This window comes from Nanorana parkeri, unplaced genomic scaffold, assembly GCF_000935625.1.
Source record: "Nanorana parkeri isolate BGI_ZX_2015 unplaced genomic scaffold, ASM93562v1 scaffold1087, whole genome shotgun sequence".
Lineage (NCBI taxonomy): Eukaryota > Metazoa > Chordata > Amphibia > Anura > Dicroglossidae > Nanorana > Nanorana parkeri.
Window position 1 is genome coordinate 552114 of NW_017307355.1, and position 16361 is coordinate 568474.

The 16361-nt window shown below is 47.0% G+C and overlaps 2 protein-coding genes across 3 annotated transcripts in view; one reads left to right on the forward strand and one right to left on the reverse strand.

Moving 5' to 3' along the window:
• Positions 1 to 7006: 7006 nt before the first annotated feature.
• On the reverse strand, positions 7007 to 7992 carry LOC108796270 (40S ribosomal protein S24-like). Of its 2 annotated transcripts, none has more exons than XM_018567733.1 (2): positions 7838 to 7992; positions 7007 to 7254 (listed from the first exon to the last, which is right to left on the reverse strand). In XM_018567733.1, the coding sequence occupies exons 1-2, from the start codon at positions 7951 to 7953 to the stop codon at positions 7017 to 7019; spliced, it is 354 nt and encodes a 117-aa protein (XP_018423235.1). In that variant the 5' UTR covers positions 7954 to 7992; the 3' UTR covers positions 7007 to 7016. The 2 variants fall into 2 exon arrangements, with proteins under 2 accessions (XP_018423235.1, XP_018423236.1); XM_018567734.1 differs by having other exon boundaries at positions 7007 to 7245; positions 7832 to 7992.
• Positions 7993 to 13729: 5737 nt separating this feature from the next.
• LOC108796264 (NXPE family member 4-like) overlaps positions 13730 to 16361 on the forward strand; it is a 7761-nt gene continuing 5129 nt past the window's right edge. Inside the window, exons 1-2 of the mRNA XM_018567725.1 lie at positions 13730 to 13771; positions 14556 to 15283. Of these exons, the coding sequence (XP_018423227.1) occupies positions 13730 to 13771; positions 14556 to 15283 (770 nt within the window). The remainder of the gene's footprint in view (positions 13772 to 14555; positions 15284 to 16361) is intronic.

Sequence of the window (16361 nt, forward strand, 5' to 3'; positions counted from 1 at the left end):
AGGAAGAATCTGGCCAGCACACAATCATCCTGATTGTGTACAGCCTGGCCCGCTATGCCCGATACATAGCCTCGGGCACTAGCCTGCCCGACGCTAGGCATCAGCCTGCTCTGACGGACCTAAGCTTGTACTCGCAGAGCAGTGAGTGGGCGGGGTCATCGGCGCCAGTGCCGAAGCTTGGGGGGGAGGGGAGCATGTGCAGCGCCCCCACAGCGACAGCATCAGGATGGGTGGCGGAGGGATTTACCTGCTCGCCGGTAAAGAACAATGGCTCTCTTCTCCCGCCGCTCTGCAGGCACTGCCAAGGCCAGCTCTGCACCTGAGGGCCCCGGGAACGAGGGGGAGGAGTCTAGGAGCAGTGTCAGGCAGAGGGGGAGAGAGAGGACCAGCAGCCCTAACCCTGCAATCTGTCACCTGAGACCCTACAGAGCCCTGGTGAGAGCGCCCGCGTCCCTGGTGAGACCGCCTGTATGCCTGGTGAGACCACCCGTATCCCTGGTGAGACCACCCGTATCCCTGCTGAGACCGCCCGCAGCTCTGCTGAGACTGCTTGCAGCCCTGCTGAGACCGCCCGCAGCCCTGCTGAGACCGCCCGCAGCCCTGCTGAGACCGCCAGCAGCCCTGGAGATCAGCCCTGGTGAGACCGCCCACAGTCCTGACGCAGCCCTGCTGAGCCCGCCCGCAGCCCTGCTGAGACCGCCAGCAGCCCTGGAGATCAGCCCTGGTGAGACCGCCCACAGTCCTGGTGAGACCTCCCGCAGCCCTGGTAAGACCACCGCAGCCCTGGTAAGACCGCCGCAGCCCTGGTGAGACCTCTCGCAGCCCTGGTGAGACCATCTGTATCCCTGGTTAGACCGCACACACCCACATATTAACCACTATGGGAAAGAGTGCTGAGTGTCTGCTTGCTGGGAGCTGCTTTAAAGTGTTATTAAACCCTCAGGTGTTGTTGCATATATGACCGGCTACCAAGCAGTAGATATTTGCAAGAACATAAAAAAAAAACCTTTAAAACCGGTTTGAAAAAAAAAACGGTATCAAAATCATGTTTTTTTTTTTGGGGGGGGGGGTTAACTTTTTAAAGTGTTGGGGCTTAACTGTTTAACTGTTTCTTGCACCGGGGCCCTGAGGTTTCTAGTTACGCCTCTGCTGTTGATCTTTACTTTTTACAATAAAGGGGGTGCCGTTTGCAGACCAACGTTGTCCCCCCAGCAGAGTCAGTGTTACCTGTACGTTGTCACCCCAGCAGGGTCAGTGTTACCTGTGCGGTGTCACTCCAGCACTCCAGCAGAGTCAGTGTTACCTGTGCATCGTCACCCCAGCAAAGTCAGTGTTACCTGTGCGTTGTCACCAGGGCCGGCCTTAGGGGTGTGCGAGCAGTGCGGCCGCACAGGGCGCCATGGCAACAAGGGCGCCGTGCGGCCGACACAGCTTGTCCTGGGGGCGGCTTCTCTCCCCCTCACTGCTGGGTGCTGGCCATCCGATATGACAGCGCTCCCTCGTTACCAGCATTGTAGAGCAGCAAATAACTGGTCACGTAAAATGTACTGGGCCAGTTATTTGAGCACTTCGTGACGGGACATACAGTGTACGTCTCCCGTCACGAAGGGGTTAAAAGACTCTCCCAGGGAGAAATCCAATCAGAAACAGAAGAGAAAGATATTCATAATTTTTTCCCAAAACAGCCACCATAAGTTTCCCTTCCCATTGGTATAAAAACCATTCTTCCCCCCTAGGGGTCTCAACTAAAACAAAAAGCAAAGAAAGCGACAACCCAAAATCCCTCCCATCCCTAAACCACCCAAAAACAAGATGAATTGGAAAGAAGAAAAAAAAAGACTTTGAGTCTCACTTCTCCTTATGTATGGTTTTTATATTCTTGGCGACCGCTACTTACATGAGCGTTTTTGGGAAGCTGGCTCTGCTGGTGAGGGGGTGCGGGGGTTAGATTTTTAACTTCCCCCTTACCCCAGGTAATTCCACGACTCCTCTGTCATTGTTGACTCGGGACTGTATTTCTGTTATGTGTTGTATTACCTTATCCAGTACTGTAGCAGTGTTTGGGGCTCGCTGGGACCCACCTCTAAATCCCTCTTTTGGGGTAGACAGGTGGGGACCCAGTGGGGGGGCTGCCAATGGGGCCTGCACGAGCCTTCTTGGATTGGTGACCATGGGTTTGCCCTTGCCGCAGTGGAATCGAGCTGCCAGGCAGCGGGTCTCTCTGTTAAGAGTACAGGGATGAGTCCCCATATCAAATTATAAATATAGCAGGCCTGTTACATGTTATTTTGTGTTAGATGACTTTGGGCTCTCTGCCCTTTATCTCTGCTTTAATACTGGGCTGTGGCAGCCCTCCAGGGGGGTGGCGATAGTGCCCTTCCTTACTCTGCCTATTGCTCCACTGATCGTTTTTCAGTAGACGGGTCTGTGTGGATTTTTGGGTACCTTGGGGAGCATTTCCTTGAGCTCTCTTGCTTACCATTTCCCCATTTAGGTCCCTTCTGCACTGTAGGCGTTGGAGGTAGTTTTGTTTTAGTACTGATCTGTTTTTCTTTTGTCGTCTCCTTTTCATTATTCTTTTTTCTGTGTACTTTGTCCCTTACCTCTTCTTCCCTTTCTCTATTTATTCTCCTCCCTTCTTTTTTCTTTTCTTTCTGTGCTCTCTCCCCAGCAGCGTGGGGGCATCGGGAGAGCAATGATTGCAAAATTTCTGTCGTGGAATGTGAAAGGTCTGATCGTGCCAGAAATGCAGTCATGTATACTTGGAGACCTGTACAGGTGGTGTTCCTGCAGGAGACTCACTTCTGCTCAGACGGTATCCTGAAACTCTTTAATGCCAGATTCCCATATGTGTATCACAGTATGTCCCACGACGCTAAGGCTCGAGGGGTCAGTATCCTGGTGGTCAGAAACACCGGTTGGCAACATCTTTCCACCTTTATAGACGGGAATGGTCTTTTTCTGTTCCTAAAGGGGCGCCTCTTTGGTGCCTTGGTGATGTTTGTGAACATCTATGCCTCCAACGCTGACCAAATTTCTTTCCTGGAGGATTGTATGCTCACCTTGGCTGATTTTGCAGAGGGCATAGTGGTGGTAGGTGGGGATTTCAATGTGGGGCTTGATCCGCAGTTGAACGTCTCCAAAGGGGCGTCTCATATTTCTTATTCCTTCCTACGACGCTTTTGAAAAACCTTCCTGGCGGACGATTTGATTGATGTTTGGCGTCTTATGCATGCCAGAGACCGGGATTATACATTTTACTTACGCATAGACTATTTCCTAGTCCAGCAATGTGATTTTCACAAAGTACGTTCCAGTATTGATGTCATCTGGATATCTGACTAGGCAAAGATTCTGTTGGAAATGTTAATACACAAGGAGTAGACTCGGCCTTGGCATTGGTTTCTCAATGATACCCTGCTTGATGATCTCCTAGTGATGAGGGACCGTGTTCAACAGGAACTTTCCCACTTTTTTAGTCAGCACCATCAGACTCTCCTCTGTTTGCGGTGTGGGAGGTCCATAAGTGTTTCATCCGCGGAGTCCTTATTTTCAGGTGTCCTATGCCAAGAAGGCTTGGACTGAAACTGTTTCCAATCTGCTTGACCAGATTAGGCGTTTGGAAATGCAACATAAGCAATCTCTAGCTATGACGTTTGAGGCGGAACTGTCGACTCTGGGTCATCGTCTAAATGATCTCCTGCTTTGGAAAATCATACTGCCCCAGACGTGAATTAAGCGGTCTTATTATGAATACGGTAATAAACCTAGTAGATCCCTCGCACTGGCCCTTAGAGATGTGAGAGCTCAGTCCTTTGTTCCACAGGTCGCGAGATGGTAGACTTTTGGCCTGCTCCAAAGCTATTGGTAGCCTTTTTTGGGATTTTTATCCAGAACTGTATAACATAGACCCCCAGCTGCCCTAGGGGGTGGAAATTGGAAGGAATTCAAGCTTACTGGGCTCACTCTACACTTACCCGTCTTTCGCAGGAAGAGGCTGATGCTTTAGAATCTCCCATTACACCCTTGGAGTGGGTCGACACTACTGAAAGAAATGAAGACACGCAAGGCTCCAGGCCCTGGCGGGTTTTCACTCCTTTGCTTTACCACCTTTTGGGGCGCTTTGCAATCGCCCGTCTTTTCTGCCTATAATGCTTTGCTTTCTGGACAGACCTCTCCTGTAGATTCTCTTCATGCTTCCATTACCGTCATCCCGAAAGAGGGGAAAGACCCTACACTTTGTTCGAGCTACTGTCCAATCTCGCTATTAAACATTGACTTGAAGTTGTTTTAGAAGATTCTGGCAAATCGCATCCTTCCAGTCATGTACAAGCTTATTCACCCCGATCAGGTGGGCTTTGTGCCACGTAGTGAGGCGAAGGACAATACCACCAGAGTCCTAAAGCGATTCACTTAGCCTCGCTTACACATATCCCCGCCATCCTGCTATCTACCGACGCGGAGAAAGCATTCGATCGAGTGAACTGGTCATTTCTACAGGCCGCACTGTGGGAGGTCGGCTTGGGTGACAATATGTGTACATGGATTGCAGCTATTTACTCTGTGCCTACGGCCAGGGTGAGAGTCAATGGGACTTTTTCTGACTACTTTTCCTTATCCAATGGCACAAGGCAGGATGCCCATTGTCTCCCTTGTTGCTTATCTTGTCACTCGAACCCTTGCTCTGTTGGATTAGGGCGAACCCTGATATTTCGGGACTACTGGATGGTCCTCTTTCGCATAAAATTAAGGGCTATGCTGACGACCTGGTGTTCCAGCCCTCTCTTACATTCCTGATTTTGATGTGGGACTATGGTGTCTATGGTGAGTTGTCTAAATTTAAAATTAATTTGTAAAAATCTGAGGCTCTCAACCTAACAGTTTCGCCTACACACTTAGCGCCTCTGCAAGCGGCTTTTCCTTTCCATTGGTCGTCGACCCACATTACGTACTTAGGGACCAAGATTACTCCATCTGTTGATAAGATCTTTGGGGCCAATTTTCCTCCATTCCTGTCAGCGATTCCTCAGGATTTTGCAAAATGGTCGAAGGGTACAATCCCTTGGTTCGGGAGAAATTACCGTTGATCGCTTCTTATTCATTTGGTGGATGCTGTCAGGGCATGCATTGTTGTTTTCTGAAAAAACAGCTTCAGAAGGTTGACAAGATCCACGTCATGGAAGAATTGACTGCAGCTCTGCACCACATGGAGGGAACATTTCATAAAACCTGGTTCTACTGGTTTGATTTTCCTTACTCTCAGGAATTTGGTTCCTTGATGACAGCATAACTACCCACTTCCGCTTGTTTGCTCGACCACAGCGTTCTCACTCTGTGGACAGGGTAGTTTAAGATGGACTTTAAGGGGTGCATTTATAAGCAGTTAGCACAGCGAACAGCTCTGTGAACGAGATTTGCAGCATGTTATGGCTGCTACATGGAGCTGAGGAGCATAGAAACACACAAAGGCAGAAATAAAAGTGGGCTTAACCAGCATCTGCAGTAATCATACTAATAACCCCTTTAGGATCCCTCAATTTTTTTAGTCCAGTGCTTACTTTGTTCAACAGTACCAAGCCCAAGTACCAAGTGGAAGTCACCTGAGCCCCCATCACTCAGCTTTTGGTTAACCAGGTGCTCCTGCTCTATAAGTTAACTTATGGAGCCTGTGCCCACTAAAATTTGATAAGGTCTGGTCCCGCTGGCTGGAAGCAATAGACACATTCTCTGAGGAACACAATGGGCCACCATACATAGTTCTCTTGTTGTATTACAATTTATTTTATTGTCTACAAGGATTTAGGTTGATTCTGGTCATTAGCATGTAAGGAAGAGTACTGTAATGAATAACGGACGGTGTGCCTTATATGAGGTTAATTGTTTGATGAAAGTAATATAAGCTTTTGAACATGCATAACATTCTTGAGAATATGGTTCCATATTGAATGTAGAGTATTTCCAGATCATATAATTGGTCTTAAGTTGCAGGCGAGCAGTTGAGGGACTGTAATGTAATCTTGACATATCTGTCCTACTGGAATAGTGAGGAAGTGCTACATGATACTCTTTATACTCAAAAGCTGTCTTGTAAAGTCTTCTTCGCAGTGGGTCACTTGGGATTTTGATATGATCCATGACTGAATAGAACAGGGGATGTTGTCAGCTGTGTCATTACATACATTATATGAACAATGCTTTTGCTTGAAATATATGTGTGACCTACTATCAATATCTTGGGTAACACTACTTGTAGATTACTATATGTAATTGTCCGTGACCTATTTTTTTGTGTGTAAAACAGTCTATGTAATCTTTGGCGTCTGCTCTGTATCTACAAATGCTTCTTTGTAACCTAATAGACTGAGTTGTATTTTTCAATGTCAAAACAATAAAATTAAAATTCAATAAAATAAGAGTTTCAAGCCCTGATGGAGGGGGACCTTTGTAAACCGCACCATGTTGGCTTTTTATGAATTCCAGGTTGTAAAAAAATTAACCCTCCAAACTGCTAGGGTTAACTGCTCCTTTTTCTCTAGAGGTCCAAATACAGAAGAAATACTCACCCGATCCTGGATCCTACAAGAGTGACCCCTCACCTCTCTCTCTCCCTCTGCTCTGTGTATGTCCCTCGGTGTCCTCATGTCTAATACAGATGAATGGACTGTATTAGACGTGATGATGTCAGAAGGACTTAGACTGCTGGAGCCCGGGGGAGAAGAGGCAGCGGAGACCAGGCGGGATTGAGAGTCTTTCTTTGAGCCCCTAGAGAAAAGCAAGCAGTCAATCCTTGCAGTGCTGGTGTAGCCCCACTGCAAGGGTTAATTTTTCTACAACCTGGAGTTCTTCCTCAAATCTAGACTTTATACATTCTGTTTTTGTTGCTTCCTCCTTGCACACCCAGTTCCACCTTGAGCAAACAGCTGACCTTTGCCCACCACTCCTGGGAGAGCTACTTAAAGTGACATTAAACCCTCAGATTTTTTAACATAAATCAATACTATTTTGTACTTTACTTTTTACCAGCACCTACATTTGCTTGGGCTGTGCATTTTGAATTTCTTCATTCTGTCCTTTCTTTCTTTACGTTGTTTTCTAGAACTTTTTTTCCTCTCATTTTTCTTTGCATAGTCCACTGAATTGTAGATCATGCCAAAACCAGTAGTTTTGCCGCCTCCAAAGTGAGTCTTAAAGCCAAATACAAAGATCACATCTGGGGTAGTGTTGTACATTTTGGCCAGCTTCTCCCTGATTCCATGACTAAGGTAGCTCAGAGGTCCCTTTCCCAGTACCCTCATCAACTTCTAACCCCCGTCCCATGTTACCAATGAATACACCACACAACAGCGGGAGTTTAAATGGCCACAGCAGCCTTTTATAATAAATATAATTATAAATAACAATTTAAATAACAACAAGAAACCCATAACCATACTGTATAAACTTGTTGGTTTCAAGGTCCTTGAAGACAATCGGACCCTAAACAGACCAGTATCTGCGGGCACCTTACTTGTAACTGAATGCCCCCAGCCGCCATACACCGCCTCGGGGACATAACTAAATTGCCCGCAGACCCACGTTGGTCCCTATTAACCGGTCATACCCATATGACCGTACAACTGCCGAAGGACACCCACACCACGGATGGGTCCCCCGTCCAGATATAGACTCCTCCTACCTGACTAACTTCCTGAAGGACCCCTTCATCCAATCCCGTAAGTGACCCTTCTATATCCTTTTTCTTTTGCTCCTTAACCCTTTCCTATCCTCGTTCCCTTCACAGCCTTGTCATGCAGGCCTTCGGCTCATTCCTCTGCTATCCATAGCTCCAGGCCTTACTGTCTTGGGGACGGTGGCTTTTCCAGGATAAAGGACACCTATGACCATCTGCTTCCTCAGAAGCAGTCTGTTGTTGGTCATAAACTTCCTTGTTCTAATAGTGACACTGTCGTTCATCTTGCCACCATCTCTCTCAGGGAAGAAGGAAAGCTAGGAGAATAATTCCCTCTAGTCCCAGCATACACTGTCCTTTTATAGCATCCTACCTTACCTCTGTTCGCGCTCTGAAGCCTCCTGTAGGCTCTTCCAGGAGTGTTGGATGCCTATGTCCACTACTCTTCATCGTGGTTGCATTGCTGACTCATACATCACTGCTGAACCTAGTAGTGACCTACACTACTATATGAGACCTGGGCCATCTGAGAGGTGAGGTATATTTGCTCTTCTATTGAATGGGTCTTCTGAGATTTTGTAACCCCTTCGTGACTGACGGCGTACAGTGTACGTCGCCAGCATCGGGGCTGTTTAAACAGACTCCCGGCGGCTTTACAACAGAAGCAATGCTGGCGACTTACCTGTGTCCCGTAGAAGAGGTGCTGTGCTAGTTGACAATAACTCTGTCATGCAACACTATACCTAGGGTTGCAACCTTTTTTTCAAGCGAAACCCGAACACTCTAGCTACGCGCAGACATTTTTTGGTGAGAATAAGTGATAGCTTATTCATATGTACATAGCGCCGCCCATTCATATGTAAATATCACAGTTAAGATTATTTTCAGTGGGGGGCCAATAGCCCCTATCTTAATTTTTGTTGTCCCTGTCTGCTTGACATCTTGTGTCCGGGTTTCTGAGCCATGAAACCGGAACACAGCATTCAAAACCCGGACTGTCCGGGTGAATCCTGGACAGGTGGCAACCCTAACTGTACCTAGATGGTTCTGGCAGAAATAATTGCCGCACAAAACGACTGGCATCACAAGCTGGACATTGAAGTCAAAACATGCTGTAAACACAAACAGGCTCCTCCAACTCCAACATGTTACACCAAACGACTTATTCATAGAGATGAAGAGAGATTACAAAGAACATTTAAAAGGTTCCATTTCCCCATGTCACATATGTAACTAATGAGTAGCCTCCTCTCCTTCTGTCTTATTAACCCCTTCTCTACCAATGCACAAAAATGCATGTAAATGAGCAATCATCCTCTATCTATCCTTCCTTAATCCACACATGTTGATCTCAAGACGGGGGGACAGTATAGGAGAAGGAAGGAAGGATGGAAAAGGGGGAAAGAGACCAAAAGGAGAGGAGGACACATTTTAAAAAAAACTAATGTTATTAAACAAAACCATTAACAGGGATCCCAACCTGAAAGAAGCCATTTCAGGGAGGTGTCGTTCTCATTTCAGGGAGGTGCCCTCTACCCCCCCCCCCCATCCACGGAGGAGGTTAGGGGGGCTGGGAGAGAGCACCCCCCTGAAATGATGGCAGATAGCACAGGAAGCAATAGCTTCTTTGCTATCTGCAGGTTTTTTTTCTGATTTTGTTTTTAGTTGCAGTCGTCAGAATATAAAAAAAAAAAGGCTTACGAATCCATAGCTAGATTCCTATTGGCTATTGCACTTTGCAATAGCCAATAGCAAACTAGCTATTGCACCCGCCCTCTGCTGCTTTCAATCACCAGAAGAGGACCTGATAGAAAAATTCAGGTCCCCCTCTGCTGATTGATCGCAGGGAAAGGTTTATCTGCTCGATCGAGCAGATAAACCTTTCCGGGAGGAAGTGTTTCTCTCCCGGGCGGCCGGGAGTCGCTATCCAATAGCGGGAGACTCCCGGAGCGTCCGGGAGAGTTGGGATGTCTGCATTAAAAATGTAAAAGTGTAAATGTAATTAGCAAATAGATCCATGACTATAAAGTAAACCAGATATACTAAACTCCAAAAATACAAACAGTTAAATTGTAGATGAGTACACATGCTTACTAATAAACAAACCCTCCTGAGATGAAGAACTACACCTGATGGGTAATCACTATTCATAAAAATATGTAACATCCCATTCATAGTTCATACCATCAGGTATACGTGTCTTCAATTCAAAAATCCAAAACACTTTACGTTTTGAAAATAGGGAAATCTCCCCCTCTTGAAGGTGTATATACTGTTTCAATAATCTGAATCCTCATAGATTCTGATATTACTTCAGTAAACTCCCAGTTATCCGGCACCCATGGGGATCAGTAGGTTCTGGATAACTGTAGTTTCTGGTTGCTTGAGAGTTAGCTTTCGCAGCCGACAGGTGAATGTAAGCAGCCGGGAGCAAAAGCCAGACTGCTATTGGCTATTGCAAATTGCAATGTGGATTGTCTGAGATGGCTAGGCCTGAAGCCTGGGGACTAGCTGTGTGATGACCCTGGAGCCTGAGAGCAGCAGGAGAGTGATGAGACCAGGGAGAGTGAGCCAGGATGGTCCACTTTTCTATTCAGGTGCCAAACCTTCAGAATAACAGGGTAATGGTTATAAATAGCAGAATATCTGTCCCAAAACCAGTAGGGTACCTGCGTAATCTTCTGCATTATATAGGCAGATTAACCACTTGCCGTCCGCCCGTTGTAAAAAAACAGACGGACGGCACTGCAGCATTGGCGGGTTGCCGCCCCCAGACGGCATTTTTTTTCTGCTCGCGCGCGCCCCCTAGCGGGCACGCACGGGCAGAAAAGACCCGACCAATGCAAACACCCGTTAAAAAAAAAAAATCGGTAATTTTTCCTTAATATAGTAAAAAAATAAAAACCCCAGTGGTGAATAAATACCACCAAAAGAAAGCTCTATGTGTCCCTAAAATATGGTATAAAATTCATTTCACTACAGCGTTGCATGACGGAATAAATGTCAGTCAAAGTACTGCAGCTCTGAATACTGAAAAATGGCCTGGATGGGAAGGGGGTCTAACACCGCGGATGTCAACTGGTTAAATGTGATCAATTAACCCATTTCTAGGCTAGTCCAGGTCACATGACAGCCCAGGTCTTTCTGACTCGGCTCCCCATCATGTTCCAATTCTGCAGATAATCCTCTGGAACCATGAAGAAGGGAAGACTCGTTGTTCCAGTGCTGCTGGCTGCCCTATGCATGCTGAGCTACCTCTGGTACAGGAGCGTATTTGTGGTAAGAAATTCAGCTACGTAATATTTTACTTTTGATGGTGGGTCTTATTTTTTTTAAATAATCACTTAAAAGGTAAATTAATTTAATACAGTTGAAAATAACTCTAGCCAATATACCTCCTTTTAGTTTTGGATAGATTGGTGATGGTTTAGAAACCTATAGTTTTTTCTGCTGTATGTGTCCGCAGAGGGGAGACTTCCCTTCACATCCTGTTCCAAAGATGCAACAGGAAATGAGGCAACACCAGATCCAGTATTTAGTGCTGTTCCTTCCCTCTGCTGCCACTCTAGCATCGGCAGTAGTGGGACCTCTGTATGTAGAACACCTAAGGAGGCCGGTCACCTGTGAGGACTCTGCAGGCACTGCCAGGCAGCACATCATGCTGTGTGGGACACGCTGAGGACCCTGTCCTGCGCTCCCTCCCGCCCCCTGGCCGCCAAGGAGAAGAAGGAGCTGCAGATGTCAGGAGTTGGGTGAGGCTGGTACTGAGGGGATTCCATGTCTGGGTGGGTGAAGGCTGGTAACAGGGGAAAGTGGGGCTGTAGCTGGTGGTATTCAGCTTTGCTGATTTGCTGTATAATGAGTATAGAGCAATGCAGAATACCACCAGCTATACTGGACTACAAAACCCAGCAATACATTACATTATACACTAGGGATGCACTGATACCAGTATTGGTATCGGTGCCAATACTGGGCATTTTCACGAGTACTCCTACTGATGAAAATGCCCCGATACCGGCACTTTACATTTTAGAATTGAAGCGGCTGTCTGAGGTCCCGCGCTTGCTGGGGACCTTGGCAGCCATCTTGTTAACCATGCGGTGCCTGTTTACAGCGCCGGCCGCACACCTCCTCCTCTTTCCTGGGGAATCCCACCGCCCACAACCACCTGCGAGACCCCCCACAACCCTGGTGAGACCCCGCACAGCCCTGGTGAGACCCTGCACAGCCCTGGTGAGTTCCCGTACAGCCCTCCTCAGATCCTCCACAGTCCACCTGAGACCCTCCACAGCCTTCCTGAGATCGTCCGCAGGAGACATCAGGCTGGCACCCCGGAGCAGCACAGTGTATGTAGCGTCATATTATTCTGCATTGCTGTATAATGTATTGCTGGGATTTGTAGTCCTCTATAGGCGGTTGCTATTAAGCATGGCTGAGATTTGTAGTCCCCTTTAGCCGGTTGCCATTCGGCATTGCTGTATAATGTATCACTGGGATTTGTAGTCCCTCTGCAGCTTGGACCATTTTTCTGCCAACGCCCCTCCTGAGACTAGACGCTGCATCTGCCCCTGGTCCACACTTTGGAATTCAATCATGTTGCAAATCTTTATTGTGCTAAGAAATCCTGCACAGCCCACCTGGGCTCCTTCCGCTGAAGGGTTTCACTCAAAGGAGCTTAATCTGGGAGTAGAGAAATTGAGTGGAAATTTTATTTAAAGTGGAAGGAAATCCTGCCTTGGACTGTTGTCACTGGAATATCCATTGGAAGATTTTTATGCCATAATATAGTGCTGCGCTGAAGCTCCAACCACAGCAACGAACGGAGGAGTCAAAGTAAGGAAGGGTATTTCATTTATAACCCCACAAAGGATCCTCCTGCTGGGCTCCCCGCATGGTTCCGGCCTCCCTCCGCTCCATGTCTGGTACTCGGGCACTCCTCACCCAGCATAATTTTTAGGGCTCCTCATCCACGCCCAGTCTTGCTCTGCTCCCCTTTTGCTTCTTCTGTGAGCAGCGTGTAAGGCAGAGTGCAGAGGTCAGTAGTAACACACATGAAGGGGAATTTATCAAAACCGGTGCAGACGGAATCTGGAGCAATTGCTCATGGCAACTAGCTTCGCTCTTTCATTTTCAAAGCCTAATTGGAAAAAACTGAAGACAGAAACTGATTGGTTGCTATGGACAGCTCCTCCAGATTCGGTGTTACAGCTTTCATAAATCCCCCTATAGTGCAGAGGTCAGTAGTAATGCAGAGTGCTGAGGTCAGTGGTGTAGCGCAGAGTGCAAAAGGTCACCAGTAAGTAACGCAGAGTGCAGGGGCCAGTGGTGTAATGCAGAGTGAGGCAGAGTAAGGAACACAGGGTGTAGAGGTCAGTAGTAATGCAGAATGCAGAGGACAGTGGTGTAACACAGACTGCAGAGGTCAATAGTGTAACGCAGAGTGCAGAGGTCAGTGGTGTAACATAGACTGCAGAGGTCAGTGGTGTAACGCAGAATGCAGAGGTCAGTAGTAATGCAGAGTGCAGAGGTCAGTGGTTTAACACAGAGTGCAGCAGTCAGTGGTGTAATGCAGAGACAGAGGTCAGTAGTAAGTAACGCAGAATGCAGAGGTCAGTAGTAATGCAGAGTGCAGAGGTCAGTGGTTTAACACAGAGTGCAGCAGTCAGTGGTGTAATGCAGAGACAGAGGTCAGTAGTAAGTAATGCAGAGTGCAGAGATCAGTAGTAATGCAGAGTGCAGAAGTCTGTAGTAACACATAGTGCAGAGGGCAGCAGAGTGGCAGAGGTCAATAGCATAATGAAGAGAGCAGAGGTCAGTTGTGTAACGCAAAGTTCAGAGGTCAGTAGTAACATAGAGTGGAGAGGTCAGTGATGTAACACAGAGTGCAGAGGTCAATGGCGTAATGCAGAAAGAACGGGGACTTATAGTGCACACAGAGTGAAGAGGTCAGTAGTGTACGCCAGAGTGTAGAGGTCAGTAGTAATGCAGAGTGCAGAGGTCAAAAGTAATGCAGAGTGCAGAGGTCAGTAGTAATCCACAGTGCGGAGGTCAGTGGTAATGCGGAATGCAGAGGACAGTGGCGTAATGCAGAGTGCAGAGGTCAGTGGTGTAACGCAAAAAGAAGAGGGACTAACAGTGCACACAATTGATCTGATGTTAAAATTCCGCCGCTCTGCCCTCATGCCCACTTCCTCTCTTGCTCTTGGTGGGGGGGCAGCTATCTTGTCTAAGGTGATACAAGGGAGCCCCCTGCAAGACCCACCCACCTGAAATGTCCGGCCAATGGTGGTGCTGTAGTCATCCTCCTAGCCTATAGCAACTAAAGTGGGTGGAGGAAGATGCAGGTGGCCGTGAAGGAGCCACGAACAGTGAACCAGGCAGTCACTAGGCAGCCGAACCAAGCAGGCCAATGCAGCAGCAGTCTTTTTTAAAAGACATCATAGAGGCCCAGGGGGGCAATTGTTCCCTGGCCCAGTCCACCCCTGCTTTGGCCACAGCTAAGTAACACTTACAGAGCTGGCACCCACCCTTCCCAACCTGTGCAGAAGCAGCAGACTGACCTCTTCTCTCCATTTCTTGTAAGCACATGAGCCATAAAGCTTAACCTAGCAGGTTATTTTTACAATGAAGGAGAAATCCACTTAAACATGGGAATAATGTGCAAACTCCATGCAGACCGTATTCCAGGCAGTGTTATATCTCAAACCCCAGCATACAAGGTCACAGTGCTAGCCACTAAGCCACAATACTACCCAATGGTGGTTTGCAAAGAAAGATCCAATTAACAAAACACACAAAGCTCTTAAGATAATATTTCAAAAAGGAATTTGACTGGTTTACATCAGAACAAATATGTTATGTATGTTTTATTTTTAATTTACAGAATTCCCTTAGGAATGCTTTTCAGAACTGCTATTGGTCAAACAAGAATGAAAACACTCTGAACCTAACGACCCAACCCCCAAAGAAAACAGACCTCCAAATGAAAATAGACGCCATGTTTGACAGGATTGAAAAACTCATCCCCATCGCTCCATTCACACATTTTAATAGAACCACAAGTGGAAAACATAGCAAAGCATTTATAGCCAATCCAAAGGAACAATACTGTGTTGGAGAAGAATTGGTGGTACAGATTGATATGTTTGATCACTTGGGCAACAGGAAGAGGCACGGGGGGGACTTCATAAGAGCCAGGCTCTTCTCTTCAGGACTTGGAGCTTCTGTGTCCGGACAACTAGAGGACCTGAATAATGGATCATACCATGTTCGCTTTCATTTATATTGGGCAGGTGATGCCAAAGTCTCCATTTGGTTGTTCCACCCAAGTGAAGGGGTTGCAGCTCTCTGGAGGGCAAGGCATGCCAGTCAAGGGGTTCTTGGGTTTGAGGGAAAGTTTGAAATGTTGGGTAAAAATGCTATGACTAAGTGTGCTTTTAAGCTGTATGAAGAAGAGGGGAAGGAGATCTGTGAGTACCTAGACCCCTTATATGAAGAGGCCTTCTACTGCTTCAAAGCTCCTAACTTCCCTTGCGAAAGTCTGAATGAAATGAGAGGCTACGATCTTCAAATACCACATATCACTCCTGATGAAAGTAAACTATTTGAAAGGTACTGTTTCCATCAACACTACATACAGTGCCTTCCAAAGGTACCCTAAGTTCTCTGCAAAAGGTATTTGTTTGTTAATATGGTTTGGGCATGTTGAAAAGATGCCATATGAATGGCTTCTTTTGATGCTGCTCAAGATGTATGTGCCAGGGTGGAATTCCGGAGGAGGCTGGAGGAATTATGTGCACTAGACATGTTCGATTAGTTTAGTTGCGAAAAGGAAATTCGGACGGAATCTCGGACATTCGGATGCATCCGAATTACAGATATAACGAATGGAAAGGAATCCGAATTTCCGATTCCGAAATTCGTTAGCGGTAGTCTGGATGAAATTTCGTTTATTGGACGAAATTTCGTTGCAGAAAAATGACATTAGAAAAAAAATGTTTTCTTTTTTTTTACAGTCTGCAGAAGAGGAAAAAAAAAAAAGCGTGAGGTTCCCCCCTCAATTCATACCAGACCCTTTAGGTCTGATAAGAATGTTAGGAGGGACCCCCCCCCAAGTTAAAGTTAACAAAAAGTGTGTGGGGTTCCCCCCCAAATCCTTACCAGGCCCTTTAGGTCTGGCAGGAATTTAAGAGGGAACCCCAGCCCCAAAAAATGGGGAAAAAAACCATGGGGTCCCCCCTAACAGTCCTACCAGGCCCTTGATCCGAGCACTGGCCTGGCAGGGCAGGAAAGGGGGGGGGGACAATCGAGTGCCCCGCCTCCCTGCGCCTTACTAGGCCACGTGCTGTCGGCATTGGGAGGGTGTCCCCATGCCGATGGGGACAAGGGCCTCTTCCCCACAACCCTGACCCGGTCTGCGGGCAAGGGGGCTTATTTGCATCGGGGTACCCCTTTAATTAAGGGGGCACCCAGATGACACTCCCCGTGAATGAGTAAGGGGTACTTGCACCCCTACCCATTCACTAAAGGGTTAAATAAAAGCGTTATTAAAAAGTCCAGACTTTTGATAAAATCCTTTAATTGAAAAAAAAAAACAAAGAGCCAAACTTTGACTGTTCCTTTAATTTAAAAAAAATGGCTACATCTATGTAATCCAGCGTCAATCACGATGCACGACCCCCGCCAACCC

Coding starts and splice junctions, on each gene's coding strand:
- LOC108796270 (XM_018567733.1), bottom strand. CDS start 7,953: ATGAACGACAGTGTCACTATTAGAACAAGGAAGTTTATGACCAACAAC. Junction 7,255..7,837: donor AAAGCCACCGTCCCCAAGAC/AGTAAGGCCTGG, acceptor CTACCTTAGTCA/TGGAATCAGGGAGAAGCTGG.